The sequence below is a fragment of the Myxocyprinus asiaticus genome, chromosome 5 (assembly GCF_019703515.2).
Source record: "Myxocyprinus asiaticus isolate MX2 ecotype Aquarium Trade chromosome 5, UBuf_Myxa_2, whole genome shotgun sequence".
NCBI classification, from domain to species: Eukaryota; Metazoa; Chordata; class Actinopteri; order Cypriniformes; family Catostomidae; genus Myxocyprinus; species Myxocyprinus asiaticus.
This window is the reverse complement of record NC_059348.1, coordinates 24,528,269-24,552,310: the sequence shown is the minus strand read 5'-3', so window position 1 is coordinate 24,552,310 and position 24,042 is coordinate 24,528,269. Positions and strand designations below refer to the sequence as shown.

At 38.9% G+C, this 24,042-nt stretch overlaps 1 protein-coding gene across 1 annotated transcript in view; it reads left to right on the top strand.

Moving 5' to 3' along the window:
* The first annotated feature begins 6,273 nt into the window (after positions 1-6,273).
* Positions 6,274-24,042, top strand: part of LOC127441534 (calponin-3-like) — a 31,098-nt gene continuing 13,329 nt past the window's right edge. Inside the window, exon 1 of the mRNA XM_051699074.1 lies at positions 6,274-6,585. Coding sequence (XP_051555034.1) covers positions 6,529-6,585 — 57 coding nt within the window. The 5' untranslated portion in view covers positions 6,274-6,528. The remainder of the gene's footprint in view (positions 6,586-24,042) is intronic.

The following is a 24,042-nucleotide window of genomic DNA, read 5'->3' as shown; positions in this document are numbered from 1 at the left end:
GGATAAAAATCAGCCCGTACCACAGGACAAAATACACATATATTCAATATAAAATCTCTTTAAAAAAAAAACATTTTATCTTAAAGGTGTACTCAGTACTTTTTCCTCTTTAAAGTTTTACTCCTAATGAAATTAATAGTAATTTTGAAACATATGTATAAAATCATGAGAGCTCACATGAGATGAAGACTCCAGTAATATCATTAATGCTATAAAAGCTGTTTTATTGTACATGGAGAGGGTCCCTTTATGGGGGTGCCATGTTAGGATCATATGACCATTCGAAAACTACTCGCTTAATCGCAGTAACCGCCCTGTTACTGGACACTTTCATTCATGAATTAAATTAATTATGGATAACTTTCTATCCACAGTTTTCCTGAGCAATCTCTAGATGGCGCTATGATGATTCTAACTGCTTGTTTTCTGTTTCTGGTCTCCAGACGCAATGTAAAAACTACCAAAACGAGCAATCCAGGCGGAGAACAACAACCATTTAAGTGTTATTTGGAGTAAAAATTAATTTCAGGCTAAACTTGTGCAGTTGTTGGGTGTCATTACAACTCAAAATAGTTAATGATATCAACGTAACTAACCTCGGACCATTGCTTTACGACTTCTATACACTCAGTTGAGGCACTGTCATAAACGGTCATCTCGACTCTGTGAAGTATAGGCACTATACTGTAGAGCCACATGCTTTTTGACAATTTTTACAAATGAAATACTGCATCACAGATGCTGCTAAGAATATACGCCGATGTGAGTGAAAACACTGGAGACCGGAAATTGAAAACAGGTGAATCGTGAAACACTTCCGCATTCAAGAAAATGGTGGATAGGGAATTTTTACAATGCCATCAGTAACTATTGCATTTGAATGATGCTGTATCCACACCCCTAGGTGTCAGTGTAAGTCCAAGACGACAAAAACAAAATAATTACTGAGTGCAACATCTTAGTAATTGAATCATAACAGTTGGTTTTGCACATCACATGGACACTGTGCTATTTTTTATGGAAATTCAACACTAATCCATATGCATATACAATATTATTTAGGTTTAACCAAAACACTCTTATCTAGTGGAGATGGGTCTTGTGCTTGTAAATGAAAGACATTCTTGTCTTAATCTCAATGTCTGGAAACAATCTCTTGCAATGGCAAACACACCTTGTTTTTTCACACTTTCTTTGTTTCATCACTATAGTGATGAACTAAACACGAGCCCGCTATATCATTAGAATGCATGTTTTGGCTTGCCCTTAATTAATTGCATGTCTAGAGGCATGATGGTACTTTCCATTTTGAATATAAATCAGAGGGTCTGGAAACACTTTATGTGCAAAATGACATGACATCTTATTAACACAACATCATTCGGAACTGGTAAACATGCTATAAAAAGTGTTGATATAATTAATTACAGCATTACATGACATGGCATTGAATGCTGAACCCATAAAAGTTGTTATCAAGGAGGAATTCAAAGGTAAGAGATGACATTGAAATCCCTCGTCCAGAAATATGCCATATGCTTAATATTTGGAATGAATTCTGCCAGGCAATGAGTCTTTATTGTTGAGTTTCCTGTAAATGGATAGTAGTGTCTCCTGATAACAGAGGCTCAGGAGACACATGGTAAATGTGGGCTGAGATTTTCTGTCAGCTGCACATTAAGGATATCCCAGAGAAAAAATTTAAATGAAATCATGGCTTCGACCACTATCTATTTTTTCGCATATCAGCTTAAAGATGCAATTAAATAGTCAATAGTATTCAACATATTTCCTTACATTCTTTGCCTGATTTTATAATAATAATAATAATAATAATAATAATAATTATTATTATTATTATTATTATTATTATTATTGTTATTATTATTATTACTAACCTTAGGCTATATTAAGAAAGGAAATCCCCTAATGTGTTTGCTCTCAAAAAATCCATAAAAAGGCTTTAGTGGACAGTTCTTGAAACAAATGTAGGCTATTATTAAAAAATTAAATAAAAAACATAGGGAAGAAGTTTGTCTATTTTCTTCATTCATATTTACATATTAGCAATTTGTCTGTTGTAACTCTGCTTTAATAATGCACAGTCGGATCTGCCTTCCCATAGAGATTTATTGCATAATATATGCAAAAATTACTAGTCCTACTATGGCAAAGGCTTCAGATTATGAATAATATTTAAGTCATCTGACTTTGCTTGGTAACCATCTTGGAGCGTTCAGCCAGCGCCCCTCCCCGGAACGCCGCGGTACACTGGCAAGACCAGAAGCTATTTTTAAATGCATGTCAGGGGACAAGATGCTTCAGTACCCTGAATAAATTGCTTTTGTGAGGAAACAGCTTGTCACTTAATGATTAAACCGCCTGTCCATTAATCAACATGTTTTACACTTTACAATCTTTTTGGAGTGAACCAAGTTGACCATCACCCAGTCTTCTATTTGATGTGTGTTTACATCTGGAAGATATATATTTTTGGTTGTTTTCTTATCTGCGATATGTCTATAAGATGTTTCATCTAGGATGTCAATAAGAAATTCAGCAGATGTCTGATTTAGAATGTTTCTAAATTTTATCTTTTTAAGATGTTTTCAAGATATCAAGATGGCGCTGCGGAGGGCAGCCTCGGTGTGGAGCTCTCCAGTTCTTTTGTTGTTTTTGTTTGTTTGTCCTGTGTTTACAAATTTTTTCCAATCAGTTTTATCAGGGAAGAACTGCTGAACATTCGGCAGCACATAACAGACAATCTATGCCCAGTTTTGGACTATTCGGACGCTTTACTGGACATTTTTGTCTGAGGGGCAGCTGTGTTGGTCAAGCTTCGTCAGCGCGGCTTTCGAACAATGCTGCCGAGTATTCATCTAGCGAATCTCCCTAACAAAACGGATGAACTACATCTCCTCACCCGTACAAACAAGGACTTTACAAACTCTGCCTTGTGCTTCACAGAAACTGGCTGAGTGAAGCCATTCCGGACAGTGCGTTACATCTGCCAGGCTTTCAGCTGTTCAGAGCGGATCGCATTGCGGAGTTAATGGGGAAAACGAGAGGCGGTGGAACATGCTTTTACATCAGTGAAAGTTGGTGTACAGATGTAACAACGTTAAAGAAGTGCTGTCCAAATCTGGAATGGCTCTTTATCAACTGTAAGCCTTTCTACTCACCGTGGGAGTTTTCCTCATTTATTCTGGTGAGTGTTTATATTCCTCCACACACATGTTTGAATGCCGTGCTGCAACAGCTAGCTGATCACATCACAGACACAGAACAACAATACCGGACTCACTTATTATTATTCTGGGAGATTTTAATAAAGCTAACCTCACCCGTGAACTGCCAAAATAGAGGCAGCACATTCCATGCCCCACCAGAGATGGAAATATACTGGATCATTGCTACACAACAATAAAGGATGCATATCGCTCTGTCCCTAGAGCAGCTTTGGGACTATCTGATCACTGTCTGGTTCATCTTCTTCCAACCTACAGGCAGAAATAAAATCAGCTAAACCTGTAGTAAAAACTGTAGGAGATGGACAATGAAGCAGAGCTGGAACTACAAGGCTGCTTTGACTGCACTGATTGGATTGGATTTGAGGCTGAAGACACAAATCTGGACGAGCTCACAGATACTGTGACATCATATATCAGTTTCTGTGAGGACATGTGCATTCCTACTAGGACTTATATAACATACAACAATGACAAACCATGGTTTACAGCAAAACTTTGGTAACTTCAACAGGCAAAAGAGGATGCTTACAGAAGTGGGGATAAAATCTTATACAATCAGGTCAGGAACACACTGAATAAGGAAATCAGAGTGGCTAAAAGAAGCTACTTTGAAAAACAAGTTTTCAGCTAATGACCCTGCATCAGTGTGGAGAGGCCTAAACGTCTTTACTAACTTCAAGACACCATCCCCCAATATTGTAGGGAGCCAACAAATGGCTGAAGACTTGAATGTGTTTTACTGTAGATTTGAAAGGCCCAGTCTCAACCCACACCCGCTCTGACATTCAGTTCACACAAACATCAATACCTCCTGCAACCCCACTCCTCCCCCTCCTGCTACTCAACCTGCACTTAAGATCTGTGAAGAGAAGGTGTGCCGTGTCTTCTGGAAACAAAAGACAAGGAAAGCACAGGGCCCATACGGTGTTTCACCCACTTGTCTAAAATCCTGTGCTAACCAGCTGGCCCCCATCTTCACACTGATCTTCAATAGATCACTGGAGCAGTGTGAAGTTCCATGCTGCTTCAAATGCTCCATCATCATTCCTGTCCCAAAGAACCCCAAAATCACAGGACTTAATGACAACAGACCTGTTGCTCTGACATCTGTGGTCATTAAATAATTTGAGATACTGGTGTTTTCCCACCTGAAGGACATCACTGGACCCTTTATAGATCCCCTTCAATTTGCTTATCAAGCAAACAGGTCTGTGGATGATGCAGTCAACATGGGATTGCTTCATATCCTGCAAAATCTGGACAGACCAGGGACATATGCAAGGATCCTTTTTGTCAACTTCAGTTCAGCTTTCAATACCATCATCCCAGCTATTCTCTGGACTAAATTACACCAACTCTCTGTTCCCATGTCTATCTGTCAGTGGATCACCAGCTTTCTGGCAGCAGCTTGTGAGACAGGGGAAATTCACTTCCAGCATGTGTACAATCAGCATTGGTGCCCCCCAGGGATGTGTGCTCTCCCCACTATTCTTCTCTCTGTATACCAATGATTGCATCGCCAAGGACCTCTCTGTAAAGCTCTTGAAGTTAGCAGACAACATTCTAGTTAGCAGACACTCTGCTCAAAAGAGTGGAGATGATTGTGGACTTTAGTGGAACACCCCAACACTGTCCCCCCTCACCATTCTAAACAGCACTGTGGCAGCAGTGGAGTCATTCAGGATCCTGGGCACTACCATCTTACAGGACCTGAAGTGGGAGACCCACATTGACTCCATTGTGAAAAAGGCCCAGCAGAGGTTGTACTTCCTTCGCCAGCTGAGGAACTTCAACCTGCCACAGGCGCTGCTGATACAGTTCTACTCAGCAGTTATTGAGTCTGTCCTCTGCACTTCAATAACTGTCTGGTTTGGTTCAGCTACGAAATCAGACATCAGAAGACCACAAAGGACAGTTCATTTAAATAGAAGTGGCCCGTCTCTGCTAAATAGTCTCTGGAACGGACTCTCCTACGGTAGAGCCGCAGAGGCTGGTATCTGAGTGTATACAAGTGACTAAAAGCTTGTAAATGCATTAGTATTAAATTAATGCTTTAATATAATTAAACATTCAGTCTGATTTGTTAAACATTCTTGAGTTTCCTAGCATCCACAAATGAAAGTCTGCCTTTTAGCCATTCAGCAAGGCCCACTGGGATAACGTCACCTGAGCTAATTGATATTCATGAGCGAAGACTTCACCATAGTAGAATTTGTAAATGTATTCCTGCTTGGTAGAGTGAGAAGGGTCTGTCTGCATCCTGCAAGACTACTATAAAGACATGCCCACTACAAGGCACGCCCCCTCAAAAACAACAACAACAACAACCAAAAAAACAGCGAAATCATGAAGTCTTGGAACAGTTGGATGCCACATTCATTCACTATGTTTGTTTGTTTATTTGGAGTCTCGCAGCAAGCTTATACATACACCTATCCATGACTCTAAACCTAACCATAAAGATTTAAAAAAATGAAAAGTTTGTAAAATCATTAAATATACTGCAAATAAAAAGTTATTTTGAAAACAATCATACCGCCATATCACTAGGTGGCGACAGTGAGGGGAAATGTAATGAATATAGAGAGGAGAAGACGTTAGCTGTATGCTAAGCTAATAGGCTAACCGATTAGCTTGTAAGGTAACTGAAGAAAACAGAAAAGAAAAAAAAATATTTTACCATTTATATATATATATATATTATTGAACAAGTAAAAATGGTACAAACACCATCAGTAAAACAGTAAAGAGCACTTTCACTTTAAACAAATAAGTTCACTTTACCATTTATATCTTCTGTTTATTAATACGATATGTGACAATTTTATTAATATGGTATGTGACATCAATTTAAAAGTTATTCTTTGTCTTATTGAAAGAGTTAAGAGAGAATCATAAAGCGATTGCATTGGATTTTGAAAGTTCTTGTAGCCAACAGAATCGCTTGATGATCCAAGGGGGTGTTATGTGTAGTGGGCGTGTCGTGAAGTGGGTGTTCCTTGTAGTCTTGCAGGACGCAGACAGACACAATTATTGGACTTGGGCAGCGTTGCTGCTGCGCTCTTTAGTCTTTACTGCTGCAAGAGTTTAGTGCATCCGCTTATCTGGGGAAAGTGGCAGTCATATTTGACTAGCCTAAATTTACGGATTTGTTGTCTTCATCTTAAATTGTGCCAAGGATTTTTTATTTTTATTTTTTTCACAGATTGTGAGAAAACAAGGATTTGGAAAATTTCTGATCGATTCTTTCGTGCAAATCCACGTGAAATAAAAGACAATGACTCAGTTCAACAAGGGCCCTGCATATGGTTTATCTGCTGAAGTGAGAAGCAAGGTAAGATTGATTTTGCACAAGTTTGTACATTTTAGCTGATCGATTCAGCTATTAATGTTTCTCTGCTTGCAAGAATTTTTTTTTTTCTCCAAGTATCAGGGAGAGTGTCTGTGCTTCAAACTCTAGTGGGGTCACTACTTGTGGGGGGTTGGAGATTATGGGTCCATGCATCCTTTGTTCTACTTATTTGTTTGTCCGCATTTAAAACCTGCATTCTAATACTTTTACTCTTATAAATAGAAAATCACGTCAGGTTGCATTGACCTTCTGATCATGAATGATCAGAAGGTCAATGTTGAGGTGATGCTTGCCATTTTCAAGATCCAAAATTTTAGATTTAATCATTGCAAATGTAATTTAATTTTCTAAAAATTTTTAAATGGTTTGTAAATCTTTCCTGCAGTCTGATGTGGCGTTGGTTAGTGGGTCTTTTGTTGTTTGTCTGGGTGGAGCTCCGTTGAGAGAAAGACCAAGTCTGTCGATATCTGTACAGAGAAACTTAATGCAGTCAATTAAAATAAATAGAAATTTGAGCATATATATACACGAAAATGTTAACATAAGGTTTTAAACAATTTAGCGCCGTAATATCTTGAATGTTTTGTGTGGAAATGTGTTTTGGAAACTAAGCTTTGTGCACCTTCAGGGTTTTTAAAAACCCTTTTTCTTTCGTTTATGAAATAACTTGGTAATTGCACTACTGTGGGTACAAGTACTTTTGTGTTTCCATTCAACAAACAAATGTCTACAGTCCCTCATTGAACCACATGTTGTCCCTCAAGTTGTGTAGCAAGAAGCCTGTTTTAAGTGTTGTGTACAGAAACGTTAACTTTACACATTATCTAACTGTACAAGTTCTCTCTGCAGATTGGGGAGTTCATGTATTTTCTGAGCACTGTTTGCGCATTTCTTTTTCCTGTTATTTGATTCTGTGATGTGCATGTAACCACACACTATCATTGTAGTCAGTGCACGATTTTCAGCCTGAAGGTTTTATATCTGAAAACTGAGTAGAGTGATCTAGGGAGATCATTGTCCCCTTAGATTTGCCTCGAGTACCCTAGAAGCTTCTGATGCACCTGCTCTGACTGACGGCGAAAGGAACAATCTGACCCTCAGTGAGGTGCATTGCAGTTCAACCGTCAGATCATTTTGGTGAGGTCTATTCTAAGTCCAAGGTTCAGGCAGTGGCATATGAAGTACCCCATGTCTGATGGTTGGAGTTGGCATTAGTTCATCCCCTGAAGTCCATCGTAATAGACAGAAGTGATGTCTGTGCATAAAAGCATGCAGATACGGGTCAGGAGCTTCAGTTAATGTTCACATTAACCATCAGAATGGGGAAAAAATGTGATCTCAGTGATTTGGACCATGGCATGATTATTGCTGCCAGATGGGCTGGTTTGAGTATTTCTGTATCTGCTGATCTCCGGGATTTTCACACACAGCAGTCTCTAGAATTTACTCAGAATAGTGCCAAAAACCAAAAACATCCTGTGAGTGGCAGTTCTGCAGATGGAAACGCTCTGTTGATGAGAGAGGTCAACGGAGAATGGCCAGATTGGTTCGAACTGACAAAGTCTATGGTAACTCAACCACTCTGTACAATTGTGGTCAGAAGAATAGCGGGTTGGCGCTGTTTTGGCAGCATGAGGGGGAACTACACAATATTAGGCAGGTGGTTTTAATGTTGTGGCTGATCAGTGTGTAGCGTGGTAGAAGGTCACTTAAGCACTGCGAAGCTAGACCATTCAAAGCTTTGTACGTAGTTAACAAAATTTTAAAATGAATACGACATTTAACAGGTAGCCAATGTAACGATGATAAAATGGGGCTAATATGATCTTATTTCTTGGTTCTAGTCAGCACTCTGGCTGCTGCATTTTGGACCAATTGAAGATTATTTATTGAACTTGCTGGACATCCTCCCAGTAATGAATTACAATAATCTTATTTTTTAGAGGTTTTTAGTAACTCTGTTTTGTCGGAGTTGAGTAGAAGGAAATTTCTGGCCATTCAATCTTTGATTTCATTGATACACTGTTAATTTGGAGAATTGTGAAGTTTTGTAGGGTTTAGAAGAAATATAAAGTTGGGTATTATCAGCATAACAGTGGAAACTTATTCCATGGTTTCTGATAATATCTCCCAGGAGAAGCATATATAAGGAGAAAAGCAGAGGCCCTAAAACTGATCCCTGTGGCACTCCATATTTAACTTTTGTGTGATTTGACAATTCCTCATTTACACAGACAAAGTGGTAGCGGTCTGCTAAATAGGACCTAAACCATGCTAATGCAAGTCCACAAATGCCAACATAATTCTCCAGCCTATTCAAGAGAATGTCGTGATCTAAGGTGTCGAAGGCAGCACTAAGATCTAAAAGCACTAGAAGAGAAATGCAGCCGCGATCAGATGATAAGAGTAAGTCATTTGTAACTCTGATAAGTGCAGTCTCTTTAATTGGGCCTAAATCCTGACTGAAATTGTTCATGTATACTATTTCTCTGTAGAAATGAACATAATTGGGAGGACACTAACTTTTTTAGTATTTTCAGAATCCGCTTTATTGCCAAGTATATATATACACATACAAGGAATTTGTTTTGGTGACAGGAGCTTCCAGTGCACAACAATATAAAACAGCAACAAGACAGATAATAATAAAATAAATAAATAAAAATTGAATTGAATAGAAAATAAAGTATATACAGAATACACAATAAGACTAATATATATATGTACACACACATACACATGCATACATACACAGTCCTTTTCAACATAAATGGGAAATAGGTTTATAATTAGCCAATTCTCCAGGATCAAGCTGTGGCTTCTTTTATAAGTGGTTTGAGTTAATAATATTAAGAGGTTCAGAGATTGCAGGGAATACTTCTTTTAAGAGCTTAGTTAGTATCGGATCTAACATACATGATGTGGCTTTTGATGTTTCGATAAGTTTTGTTAGCTCTTCATGACCTATGATAGCGAAGGACTGAAATTGTTTGTAAGGAAAATTATGAGACACTGTTTTTTGAGGTACTGTGACAGACGATTGCATAATTCCAATTTTATTTCTGATGATTTCAGTTTTATCAGTAAATAAATTCATGAAGTCATTACTATTGTGCTGCGATGGAATTTCTGGTTCAGTTGAGGCTTTATTCCTAACCGATTTAGCCACAGTACTGAATAAACACCTAGGATTATTGTGGTTATTTTCTATGAGTTTGCTAAAATATGCTGACCTGGCAGCTTTTAGTGCCTGTCTGTAGCTACAGACACTATCCTTCCATGCACCGTGAAATACCTCTAATTTTTTATTCTTCCGCTTGCTCTCCATTTTCCGTGCTGCTCTCTTGAGAGCATGAGTGTGATTTATTTTACAATGATGCAGGGCTTTTTTTCTTTAGTTTTCTTTAACACTATCAAGAGTGCTAAAGAAGACAGTTCTCAATTTCTTCTAGACTTTTTGGCATACTTAGTATATGAGATAAATCTGGAAGATTATTAGTGAAGCTATCATTAGTGGTTGAAAGAATTGTTCTACCTGAATGATAGTGTGGTGTAGATTGAGTAACATTATTTGATCACAACATACAAGAGACGAGGTAATGATCTGAGATGGCATTGCTCTGTGGCAGAATTTCTATAGAATCAACATCAAATCCATATGACAGAATTAAATCTAGCGTATGATTATGGCGATGAGTTGGTCCAGTCACATTTAGTCTGACTCCAAGAGAGTTGAGAATATCGATAAACGCTAATCCCAATGTGTCATTTTCATTATCTATGTGAATGTTGAAGTCACCATGTTCAAACTGATGAACACCGGTATTACCGCTGGTTGGACGCTAGGTGGTACTGTGGGGTAATTTTCATTAAGCACCTTGATTTAAAACTTTGAACTTTTTATTTTAACTAAAAATTCAAATGAAACTGGTAAAAATTAAGTGCAGTTAAAATGTGTGTTCATATTTTTGAAAGATGGCTTTTAAACAGTTGTGAAGGGCAACATCTCTTTGGCAAAGGATCTACTTCATCTATGCATTCTCTACCGGTTGGGTATTTCGTTGTCTGTTGTCTGAAAATATATCATGTGTTTTGTTCCCTCCTTCACGATATCCAATTACATCGGCAACCCCCGGGCTGAGGGATCGGTGAATTTTCTTGCTTTAGTGAATTTTGCATTGAAAATTTAATTATTTAAAAAACAAAAAACTTAAATCAAATAAATTTCTAAATTCAAATTGCACTCTAAATGAAACAAAAAAGCAATTAAAATAATGAAGTGATCAAAAAAAATTATATATATATATATATATATATATATATATATATATATATATATATATATATATATATATATATATATATAATTTTATATATAAAATTAAATATATATATAGAAACCACCTTTCCATTTACTGTATCCGTCTAAACATGCAGGCGGAAAATTACTTAAATGAAGACATAAAAACAATATAAATGTAAAAATAATAATTATAATGATGATAATCACTGAAGTATAAATCATGGTTCGAGGTGAACGTGTTTTTGTATTATTTTATGTTTTAATCACAGGTGTATAGGCTGCAGAGTTGTGGTCACAATGAACTGCTCTGTGGGAATAAAGCGAACTGAACTCAAAGCACCTCCTGAGCTGAGATGTCTGAGGTCATTTGCAGCACTCACAGACGATGCTGTTCTTGCAACAACAAAAATTCAGAAGACAGAAACAAAGAAAGAGTGAGAACCTTTTACATGCGCGTGTTCCACGAGACTGCACGCCTCCGTACAAACAGCATGTCATGCACGCGCATAGACGCCTTTTCTGTCATCTGTGCTTGATAATATAATAAAGTGTGTTTCTTCAAGCGCGTGTCTGTGTGCCGCGGGGCAAATTATTTGAAATATTAATTTGATAATAATAATAGCCTAATAATAATTTAATACATTAATAGGAAAACGAGCCAAATATCGTCTTGACATCATCAAAGGCATCAGCTATTGGAGATCACTCTGACCATTGTCGATCCCCGAGGTCATCATCTGTCGGCACAACCCTAGTCTCTGTGATATCTAGGTGATACAGTCTCTGTGTTGCAGTTTATGTGACCTGTGTGATGTCTCAAAGCAGCTAGCAGACTTTCGGATTTGCCAGTTTGTCTGCTTCCTGACCTGGACCCCAGTTAGTCAAATACTATCAGTATTAAGACTATGAGCCAAATTACTAGAGAGGAGAGTGGCACCTTACTTAGAGGGATGGAGTCCGTCTCTCTTTAGTAGGTCAGGTCTACCCCAAAACTCTTCCAATTCTATATAATCTATCAATCCTATGCTATACTCTGGACACCACTCATCCAGCCATTCAGTGACACTAATCTACTATAAACCTCGTCACCACGACGAGCAGGGAGGGGGCCAGAGCATATTACTGTGTCTGACATTCATACACCTCTTTAACAATCTCTGACTGGTGAAGCCGGACATCGTTAGTGCCGACATAAATAACAATTTTAGAAAATCTAAGTTTAGCATTAGACAGCACTTGTAAATTTGATCTGATGTCAGACGCCCTAGCCCCCGAAAAGCATTTAACAATAGTGGCTGGAGTCTCTAATTCCACGTTCCTTACAATAGAATCTCTTATAACTAGGGTGCTTTCAACATGATTCTCAGTGAGTGGGTACAATCGATTGGAAACCCTAATAGGAATGGGAGAGTGGTGTTGCTTTGCTGAGCGAGTATGCTGCCGAGACATCACCCAAATGCCCTACTGCGGGGGCTCTACAGCCAGAACCAAAGTGTGTGTGTTGCTCGCTGTTCAACCCGCATCCAAAACAGTATCTACCGGCTTCTCTTTTTTTTTTTTACTGACCTACACTAGCGTTCGGATGTGTGTCTCTAACTCATTAACCTTCTCCGTCAGCCTGACTGATTCCTTACATTTATCACATGTAAATCCCTCACTGCTGATGGAAGAAGCTATAGTAAACATGTGGCATGCAATGCAGGAAGCAATAACCTGAGTGGATGCCATGACTTACTGCAATTGTTTGTTGTTGTTATGGTTATTTTACTTGCCACATGCTTTTTATGCATTCAAAGTGACCTCCACTAATGACAGTCGATCTGGTGCACCTGGGATTAATTGCCATGCTCAAGGGCATTGTGTTAATAGAGCAAAGTTATACGTCTTCAATCCTCTGTTTACCTACATGAGTTTGAACCTGCAACACGTTCATGTTCGATGAGTCTGCATACCAAAGGAAGGATGAACAGCTAACTGTCTGGTGCATCAAAACAACCTGGAGCTGAACACGCTCAAAACAGTGGAGATGATTGTGGACTTCAGGAGGAATGCCCCAACATAGACCCCTCTCACCATTCTAAACAGCACTGGAGTCATTCAGGTCTGGTTTGATTCAGCTACCAAGTCAGACATCAGAAGATTTCAAAGGATAGTCCGGACAGCTTAATGGATTATTGGTTCTCAACTTCCCACCCTCCAAGAACTGTACACCTCCAGAGTGCGGAAAAGGGCTGGAAAAATTGCTTTGGATCCCATTCACCCAGCACACTGACTTTTTGAACTGTTGCCCTCTGGCCGGCGCTACTGAACACCAGAACAGTCAGGCACAAGAACAGTTTCTTCCCTCAGGCCATTCACCTTATGAACAGTTAAAACTTCCCCCACTTCTCTCCATTGTGGCAATACAATCGTGTGCATATTCAACTATTCATTCATATTTGTATTCCATTTATATTTATTTGACACATCCTACCTTTTCTGCACAATATATTAAATCACCTTGCACATAACTGTATATATGTTTATATGTATATTTCAAATGTTTGTATGTATTTGTTGTATACACTGGCAGCCAAAAGTTTGGAATAATGTACAGATGTTGCTCTTATGGAAAGAAATTGGTACTTCTATTCACCAAAGTGGCATTCAACTGATCACAATGTATAGTCAGGACATTAATAACGTGAAAAATTACTATTACAATTTGTAATTTTTCTTAAACTACTTCACAGAGTTCTCAGCTTTGCAGATCCTTGGCATTCTAGCTGTCAGTTTGTCAAGATATCAGGTGACATTTCACCCCACGCTTCCTGTAGCACTTGCCATAGATGTGGCTGTCTTGTCGGGCACTTCTGACGCACTTTACAGTCTAGCTGATCCCACAAAAGCTCAATGGGGTTAAGATCCATAACACTCTTTTCTAATTATCTGTTGTCCAATGTCTGTTTCTTTGCCCACGCTAACCTTTTCTTTTTGTTTTTCTGTTTCAAAAGAGGCTTTTTCTTTGCAATTCTTCCCATAAGGCCTGCACCCCTAAGTCTTCTCTTTACTGTTGTATATTAAACTGGTGTTGAGCAGGTAGAATTCAATGAAGCTGTCAGCTGAGGATATGTGAGGCATCTATTTCTCAAACTAGAGACTCTGATGTACTTATCCTCTTCTTTAGTTGTACATCTGGCCTTCCACATCTCTTTCTATCCTTGTTAGAGCCGGTTGTCCTTTGTCTTTGAAGACTGTAGTGTACACCTTTGTATGAAGTCTTCAGTTGTTTTGGCAATTTCAAGCATTGTATCGCTTTCATTCCTCAAAACAATGATTGACTGACAAGTTTCTAGAGAAAGCTGTTTCTTTTTTGCCATTTTTGACTTAATATTGACCTTAAGACATGCCAGTCTATTGCATACTGTGGCAACTCATAAACAAACACAAAGACAATGTTTTTTTGTTATTAACATTTTTATTGATTCATAAATGAACACAAAAAATACAACACACATATATTGAATCAAACACTTTAAACATTAAACCCCCACTATATCCCCTCCCCCTACCAAACTCCCACCAGACCCTGACCCCCCCACGAACACCCCTGTGGTCCATAGAATATAGACATACACACAGAAAAAAACACAAAACTAAAACAACAAAAAATAAAATAAAATACAATAATCAAGTATAATAAAAAAAAACCTAAACTCTAAATTACTCCCACCGCCCCTCGAGATTCCCCCAAAAATGCTAAGTAATTACCCCATTTCTTATTGTAAGAATCCCTAACCCCCATCCTTATGCTCGACCCCTCCTCGAAGGCAGCCACCCTCCCCATCTCCGCGCGCCACTCCGTGAACGAGGGTGCTCCATCCGACTTCCAACTCCTCAAAATAACCTGCCTACCAATCATCACACCGGTCAAAACCCAGTCCTTCATGTACTTATCCTCCAAATCCATGATCTCCCCATCTCCCAAAATAGAGTCTGGGGCAGAATGAGACCTGAGTGCCCAACACATCACACACAAAACTTTGCACCTTCAGCCAAAATTCTTCGATCTTACGACACCCCCCAAAAAACTTGGGTGGTGTCTCCATCTTCAGAATGGCATCGCCAGCAGATAAGTGCGTCCTTAAGACCAAGCATATACAATCTAGAGGGGTTCCAATAAAATCTTTTTTGCATCTCTAGATGCAGACTTAATGATTTTAGAATCCTAGCCGACACTCCCTCCTCCAATAACAAATTTAAATCTTCATCCCATAATCTTGAGAGAATTTAAAGCTCCGTTCCCCAGACTCTGAATTAGCAGCGAGTAATACACTGATGCCTCATGACCCTTCCCAAAAGCAATAATCACCACTCCCAGAGTATCTTCCGCTCTAGGGGGCGTGTATGCTACTCCCAGAAACAGAGCAGGTGGCGCAGCTGTAAATACTTATAAAATTGAGATCTGGGAATCCCAAAATGTTGAATCAAATTTTCTAAATCTCAATACTCCACTCTCAAATAGGTCACCAAGTGTATTAACCCCCCTCACAATCCAATCTGACCAACAGAAAGGGGACTTATTAATACATAGTTTAGGGTTCAGCCATATGCTCGAGGCTACATTTAAATAAATATCAGAATTAAACACTCTGGACACTTTTGTCCATATTGAATGCAAATGTAAAATAGCGGGGTGCGACTTAACCTCTCCGGCTAGTTTAATCAAAAGGCTTTGCAGTGGCGAGATAGGGTCAAGAACTTCCTTTTCAATACAAAACCAGGGAGGGGCTTTCTCAGGTGGAAGCGACCAATGAGCCAAATGTCTAAGACTGAATGCATAATAATAAAATCTTGGGTAGGCCTAACCCACCTTTGTCAATCGGCCTATGTAACTTATTGAAATTTAACCTGAGACGCGTACCATTCCAAATGAAGGACTTCGCTATGCTATCAAATTGCTTGAAATAAGACAGGGGGACATCTACAGGGAGAGACTGTAGCAGGTAGTTGAATTTTGGAATACAATTCATTTTAATAACATTAACCTTCCCAATCATCAATAAGTGTAATGAAGCCCACCTGTCCACATCATTCGAAAAACTTTTTATTAAGGGATCAAAATTAACACTAAGTAAATCAGACAAATTTTCTGGGAATAAAATTCCCAAATACTTAATTCCCTGTTTGGGCCACTGGAAGGCACCCGGCTGGAAGGCCGTTACTGGACAGTACACTGTCAAAGCTAAAGCATCGGATTTAGACCAGTTGACTTTGTATCCTGATAATTTGGAAAAGGAGTTAATAATTCTGTGGAGGCAAGGCAAAGATCTAGTAGGGTCGGAGATGAATAATAAAATATCATCTGCATAAGCTTATGCGCCACTCCTCCCGCAATCACCCCTGGAAAATCATCCTCCTTATCGTGGCTGCTAATGGTTCCAGGGCAAGACAGAACAATAATGTGGAAAGAGGGCAACCCTGCCGGATACCCCTATCCAGAGTAAAATCATCTGAAGTTAACCCGTTTGTTTGCACCGCTGCTACAGGGTGTCTATAAAGTAACTTAATCCAACCAATAAAGGTACTCCCAAACCCATACATATCCAAAATCTTAAAAAGATAATCCCATTCTACCATATCAAATGGCTTTTCGGCATCAAGTGATATGGCAGTGATCGGAGATTGATCATTCGCTACTGACCACATGATATTGATGAGACGCCTAATATTATCAGAAGAGCTACGGCCTCAAATAAACCCCACCTTATCTATATGTATAAGTGATGTCATAACTTTACTTAATCAATTAGCCAGAATTTTGGACAACATTTTTACATCTAACTGGATCAGGGAAATTGGGCGGTAACTTTTACACTCGCTTGGATCTTTGTCCTTTTTAAGAATCAGACTGATCCGGGCTTGCGTCATGGTTGGAGGAAGCTTTCCGTTCTTTAATGATTCCGTATAAACTTCTAACAAAAGTGGAGCCAGTTCTGTAGCATAAGATTTGAAAAATTCAGAGGAAAAGCCATCAGGCCTCGGAGCCTTGCCTGTAGGCAAGGCCTTAATAACCTTGGAGGAGCTTGATAAGGTAATCTTAGAATCAAGAGAATTTTTTTACTCAGTCGTCAGTTTAGGGAGATCTAATGGTTCCACAAAGTTCCTAATATCTTCATCAGTAGATGAAGATGTGGAACTAGAGAGATCAAAATAGAGTTCTTTAAAAGCATTATTATCAGTGGCCAAGGTAAATATTTCACCACCAGCAGATTTCACTGAGGGAATGGTGGAAAAACACTCTCTCTGCTTTATATATCTAGCCAAAAGTTTTCCTGCTTTGTCCCCCAACTCAAAGTATGACTGTCTTGCCCTGAATAACCAAAACTCTGACAAAATAGTATTATATCTATATTTCAATCGGGTCAATTCTCTGAGGCCATCAGATGACATACAGCGCTTCAGCTCTGCCTCGGCACTTTTAATATTTCCTTCCAACTCCCAAGCTCTTGTGCTTTGGATTTTTTGGTGAATGAGGCATACTGTATGATCCGACCCCTAAGAACCGCCTTAAGTGCCTCCCAAGCCATGCCCACAGAGGATACTGAGGACCAGTTGGTCTCCATATAAACATTGATTTCAGTCTTTAACATTTGTTGGAAATCAGGATTTTGCAAAAGGGACACATTAAGGCGCCAACTATATGATTTCTTTTTCTCTGTATATGGCAACACCTCTAAACTCACCAGGGCATGATCTGAGACTAAAATGTTTCCAATTGAGCAATCAACAACAGATGAAATGAGGGATTTGGATATATAAAAAAAAAATCTATTCTAGAATAAATCTTATGGACTGATGAAAAAATTTATAGTCTGTACCAGATGGATTCAAAAGTCTACAAATATCCATAAGACCAAGATTTTTACACATTCTGTGAAGCGTCAATGTTGCTGTAGGGGGGCTTGCACACTTTTGCTTCACTGTGATCAAGGACTGAGTCCATCAAAAGATTAAAGTCTCCTCCCAATATTATATCATGAGGGGTGCCAGCGGTTTGCAGCATCCCTTCAAGATCTATAAAAAATGCCCTAATCATCAGCGTTAGGTGCGTAAATATTAGCCAAAATCAACCTTTGCCCCTGAATTTCAGCTAAAACAATAATGACTCTCCCTAATTTATCTTTAGTCTGTTTGAGACATTTGAATTGTAGATGTTTATTAATCAATAAAAGGACTCCCTTGCTCTTACTTGAGCCAGCACAAAAAAAAAAAAAACATATCCACCCCATATCTTCCCAATTTTTTCAGCTTCCTGCAGGAAGAGATGTGTTTCTTGAAGAAACACTATATCATATTTCTTACATTTAAGAAAAGTAATAACCTTCCTTCTTTTTATGGGGTGCCCCAACCCATTTACATTCTATGTGGATAGAGACAATCCACTCATATTAACATTTTACATTTTGATATAGTAGAAAAAATTAATTGTGTGTCAAAAACAAAATTATACAGACCACATTCCCCATTAGTGAAACAATCAAACCCCGAACTTCCCCCCGAACAAAACAAACAGAAAAAAGAAAAACGTGCGCATTAACCCCGCGCATGAAAGCGCCAACCGGCGACAATCCCTCTAAACTCAAAAGGTCCATGAACGCCCACGAGCCCCCATGACAACTTTGCCATCAGATTGCTCAATTTTGCCTCACAAATTTGTGAGGCAAAATTACATAACAGAAAATACTTTGTAAAATAAACCCAGCAAATAGGAAGAATGAACACAAAGAATGTGTAGATTCATTCACAGAATTGTTTTAAAGGTGTGATCTTCCACAAAATATATTCCAGCTGATATAAAACCGTTCAGATTCCTCGGACAGACAAACTAATGTTCAGTGAGCCAGCTATTATGAGTTCAGTGGATGACGTGATCATTCCAATGTCCCGTAAATATACTCAACAAAACAAACTCCAGCCAGCAGGGGGAATAAGCACGAAGAACGAACAGATTAATCTACAGCTGTTCCAAAGGAGTGTTATTCAATAGAACAAGCTCCAGTCGCAAGGCGGAACCAATACAAAAAGAAACAAAACGGGCATCCCGGTTCCCCGGATGGTCGAGTCAATTCACTCGGAGGCCATATAAAAGTATATACCGTGACTTACACAGTCCGTCAACTTTTTGTAAAAGACATCCTTTGTGTGATCATGTTGATATTTTGTGGTCATCCGTAGTGTCCACTCTCAAACTGGCTGGGAACTTCAATGCAAAAGTAATCTTTCGTCAGTGCAAAAGTTTCTTTAAGGAAAAGTGTTATTCACAAAACAGGCTCCAGCCGCTTGGCGGAGCCAACGCAAAAAGAAAAAATAAACCAAAATTACGCCCAGTCTTCCTCAAAAGCCAGAGTAAGTACAGCGAGTCGACCCATTCACATGAGAAACACCCAATGTTTACTCACCCATTGATTCAATAAAAGACATTGCCAGATTGGGACATGTAAATACTTTGCGACCGTCCTTTGTTTCTATTCTCAGTTTGGCCGGAAACATCAGAGCAAAAGTGATCTTTCGCTGATGTAAGAGTTTCTTTCATTCCTTGAACCGATCACGTTTCTCTCTTGTCGAACTCGCAAAGTCCGGGAACAAGAAAATATTATGGTTCTTCCGAGAAAGCTTCCCTTTGCTCCTCGCCTGGCGCAACACAAGGTCTTTATCGAATGATCTCAGAAATCTGTCCAGAATCGATCGGGGCCTGTCTCCCTCAGCAAATCTGTGAGCTGGGACTCTGTGAGCTCGCTCGATTTCCAGCTTGTGGCCTGTTATATCGAGCAGACTCGGGAAAAGCTCATCTAGGAATTTCACCATATCTCTGCCCTCCTCATGCTCAGGAATTCCAACAATTCGAACGTTATTCCTGCTGCTTCTATTCTCAAGATCTTCAAGCTTTTCAAGGAGATGTTCCAAATCAACTTTGGTCGTGGGCGGATTAGCGGTTAATTCCCTCTCCGAAGATTCCAGACAATCGATTCGTCTCTCAACATCAGACACTCTTGTAACTAAATCAGAGAATTTTATTTCCATCGACATATTATAGTGAGATCCTCCAAGTCAGCAAGAACCTTCGTCAACATCACAGACATGTTGGAAAACTGATGCTGGATCACCTCTCCGCTGCGCCATCCAAATCAAGTCCCCGGTCTGTAGGCCTGTCGGGGTTTTCATCCTGAACACATAAGTGTCTTTTAATGTCTCCAGAGCCCGAGGATTTTGACTTCTTTGCCATGTTTTGCCTCAGAGTAAATGTGTAACTGGGTGTATCAAATTTCACTAGATTATAACATGAAAGTAATTAAAAATTTAGCAAAGTGTTCAGAGCTCGTCGCTCACACGTCTGCTTCTTGCATGGCGTCACGTGACCGCCAAAGACAATGTTAAGCTTCATTTTTAATGAACCAAATAGCTTTCAACTGTGTTTGATATAATGGTAAGTGATTTTCTAGTACCAAATTAGCAATTTAGCATGATTACTCAAGGATAAGGTGTTGGCGTGATGGCTGCTGGAAATGGGGCCTGTCTAGAATTGATCAAAAATTACTATTTTCCAAATAGTGATGGTGCTGTTTTTTTACATCAGTAATGTCCTGACTATACATTATGATCAACTGAATGCCACTTTGGTGAATTAAAGTACCAATTTCCTTCCGAAACAGCAAAATCTGTACATAATTCCAAACTTTTGGCCGCCAGTGTATGTATATATTTTTGTATTCTCTTTGCACTGGAAGCTTCTGTCACCATGACAAATTTCTTGTGTGTGTAAGCATACTTGGCAATAAAGCTCATTCTGATTCTAATGTTCTAGAGGCCAAGACCTTTAACCATTAGGCTACAATCTCCCCCTATTTTCTAATTGCTTATCATTTTGAAGATCACACTGAAAACTCCTCTTTAGTGTCTGTGGTTGGTTATTTATGTGTGTTCAGCAATTTTTCCGTCACACCAAATGATTAACAGCATGTGTATGCATGTGAGTGTATATGTTTAGTCAGAATGAGTGGGAGGGTGGGAAAACAATGTAAACCACAGTGAGGTGATGTTTTCTTGATTCCTGTGTTATATGCAGTGGTGTAAGAACACTTACCCCCAGCTGACTTTCATTAGCACTTAAATGGAATCATGCAGATATCTGAGGAGAGAATGTGGAAGGGTCATTACCAGGATGTGATCAAACAGAAAATTAGGTTATGTAAAAAAAAAAAATGTTTGACTATAAAGTTTCCCAAACATTTCTCCATTCTGATAAAGTGAACTTCTGTACAAACTTCCTAATTTTATGATGTATTTACGTACAAAAAAATTAAGAGCATGGTAAAATATATCCATCTGAAATTAATTTGATATTCATGAGTGGGCACGTTGTAATATAATACAATGTGTTCATTTGAGGGCAAATGGATATGTAATATAGACAATGCCATTCTAAAATTACCTTTAAATGGCAAGACTCTCTCCCTTTCTTGTACATCATTTATAGATTTAATATGACAATAAAATAATCTTAACAGATATTGTCAGTAGTGATGAAGCATAGTCACTATTTGGCTTTGTAAGGCAGTGTTTTGTTACTGCTGAACAACAAACACATTTGACCTGTAATATTTTAATTAATATTTTAATTAACTTAAGATGGCAAAAGCTGAAGAAGGTACCAGTGTGGGAGAAATGTATTAAAGTAATGCCATTGAAAGTAATTCTAACAAAAGTTCAGCACTATTTTACATTGATTGGGAAGTTTTCGTTCTTATTATAAATTCTAAAAACTATCGGCTTTTAATCGGCTATTAATCTGCTATCGGTCCATTTTCCCACCTTAGTTATCATATCGGCAAAACCCACTATCGGTCGACCTCTACTTGATATGTACTGTAATTGATTGTCAGCTGCAAACATGCTACACACGATAACACAGAGATGGTAGTGTTTTAAAGTAGCCTATTCAGAGTGTTTTGCCTTTACATAAAGTATTTTATGCAATCAGTTTAAATATTCTGTCTGTCATAACATTTTTGTGCTGACAAACACAACTCCTCACATGCCCACAAAATGTTGTTTCATTGTAGTAAAACATTCAGTCAGTGAACTGGATAATTAATGCATAGCAAAGAGGGTTGCAAGTATTAGAAATATCCATAGATAGATAGCTGTTAACATTAAAGATTGAATAGAATTAGGAGTGGTTGATATGACAAAAAAAAAATAAAAATACAATCTTGATGATTATCAAACTTATGGACGGTTTACTATTAGATTTTTTTTCAACTCTTAAATGTACTCCAACATGATTCAAATTGTATGTTCTTTATCCAAGTTTTTTTTTTTTTTTTCATTATAGGAAACATAGGTGTGCAAGTAAAATTTACAAATGCACCACAGGGGGAAGTTCTCAACAGTGTAAATGTAAAATAAATTAAAATGTAATAAACCCAGATGTTCACCAACACTGGAGTCACGAGTTCGAATCCAGGGCGTGCTGAGTGACTCCAGCCAGGTCTCCTAAGCAACCAAATTGGCCCGGTTGCTAGGGAGGGTAGAGTCACATGGGGTAACCTCCTCGTGGTAACTATAATGTGGTTCTCGCTCTCGGTGGGGCACGTGGCGAGTTGTGTGTGTGTGTGTGTGGATGCTGCGGAGAATAGCATGGAGCCTCCACACGCGCTATGTCTCCGTGGTAACACGCTCAACAAGCCACGTGATGAGATGCCCGGATTGACTGTCTCAAATGCGGAGGCAACTGAGATTCATCCTCTGCCACCCGGATTGAGGCGAGTCACTAAGCCACCACGAGGACTTATAGCGCATTGGGAATTGGGCATTCCAAATAAAAAAATAAATAATAAAAAAAGCAATGTGTAGGTAATCTTCACGAAGCATGTCTTGACATCTGATTGAGCGGCTGAAGGACTGCTGCTCCCGGGTCCTAATGCCTACCGGATACAACTTCTGTCAGTGCGACTTATACACATGTGATTTATCTGTGTGTGTGTGTAAGCTTTTTTTTTTTTTTTTTTTTGTCACAACGTGATTTTCAAATATTTTTAAATGATTCTACAGACCCCCTGCAATATGCCATGGACCCCCGGTTGAGAAACGCTGTGTTAGACATTTCCAGAGAAACAGGGTGAATAATTGAGTAGCAAAAATATCTTAGTGCTCTTCACTTCAACAAATAAATAGCCTAACTACATTTTAGACTATTAACGTTCTTTCCCTTGTGTAGCTACTTAAAAAGCCCTGACTTAGTTCAAGCACTTCCTACAGGTGTTCCTTTTTTCATTATACACAGTTTTTGCACCCCATATGATGAGTTTTTGTGTGTGAGGCAGCCAGAACGCCAACATGTTGTTCACACAGTACAGAATACAGATGTGTTCCCTGTATTCTCTGTCTGCAGGAAGTTTCACTCTGCGCTGTGGAATGAGGGTCTCTGTCTGGAAGTCAGAAAATGAATCAATAGACTCCTACATGGTTCCCCCCCCCCTTCCCTTTTCATTAAATGCTCTGGTATCAGGCCCAGGAACACAAGCTCTATTGTGTAGAAAATGGCAAGTATACAGCTGGATGTGAAGACACTAGTACCGGTGTCCTAGTTGCAGAGCAGTATATAACACCCTTACATGATGAAAGAGTCTGAGATGTTGGGATGGATTGTGGAGGACAGTCTTGTCTTCTCATTAGACTTTAGATGCTGTGTGTGGGATTTAAACCCTGTTTTGGGCCTCCATTATTGTCAGACTTCTATATTGGACTTGAAGGTGTATAGCTGAATTGAAAGAACCCTTTCTTTTTAGGTGAAGGCTTTCTGCGAGGCCAAACATTTGCTTACTGTTTCTTGAAGTCAACAGCATGAAGTCAAAATTAACCATATTTAGTTTCTTAAAGGTGCACTCTGTAATTTGTTTTCCTCACTATAAACACTGATCTCGCACTGAAATCTAAAACAGTAGGTTGACCTTTTCTTAAGCTAAAATCAGTTTGTGCCTAGCAAAATGCAAAACACTGCCTCCAGTGGCCAAAGCGGTAAGTGTTGTTGGCAATGGGCAATTGTGTGAGCTCCATTTTCCGAGTGTAATGTCCACAGTGGGGTGCCAAATGTG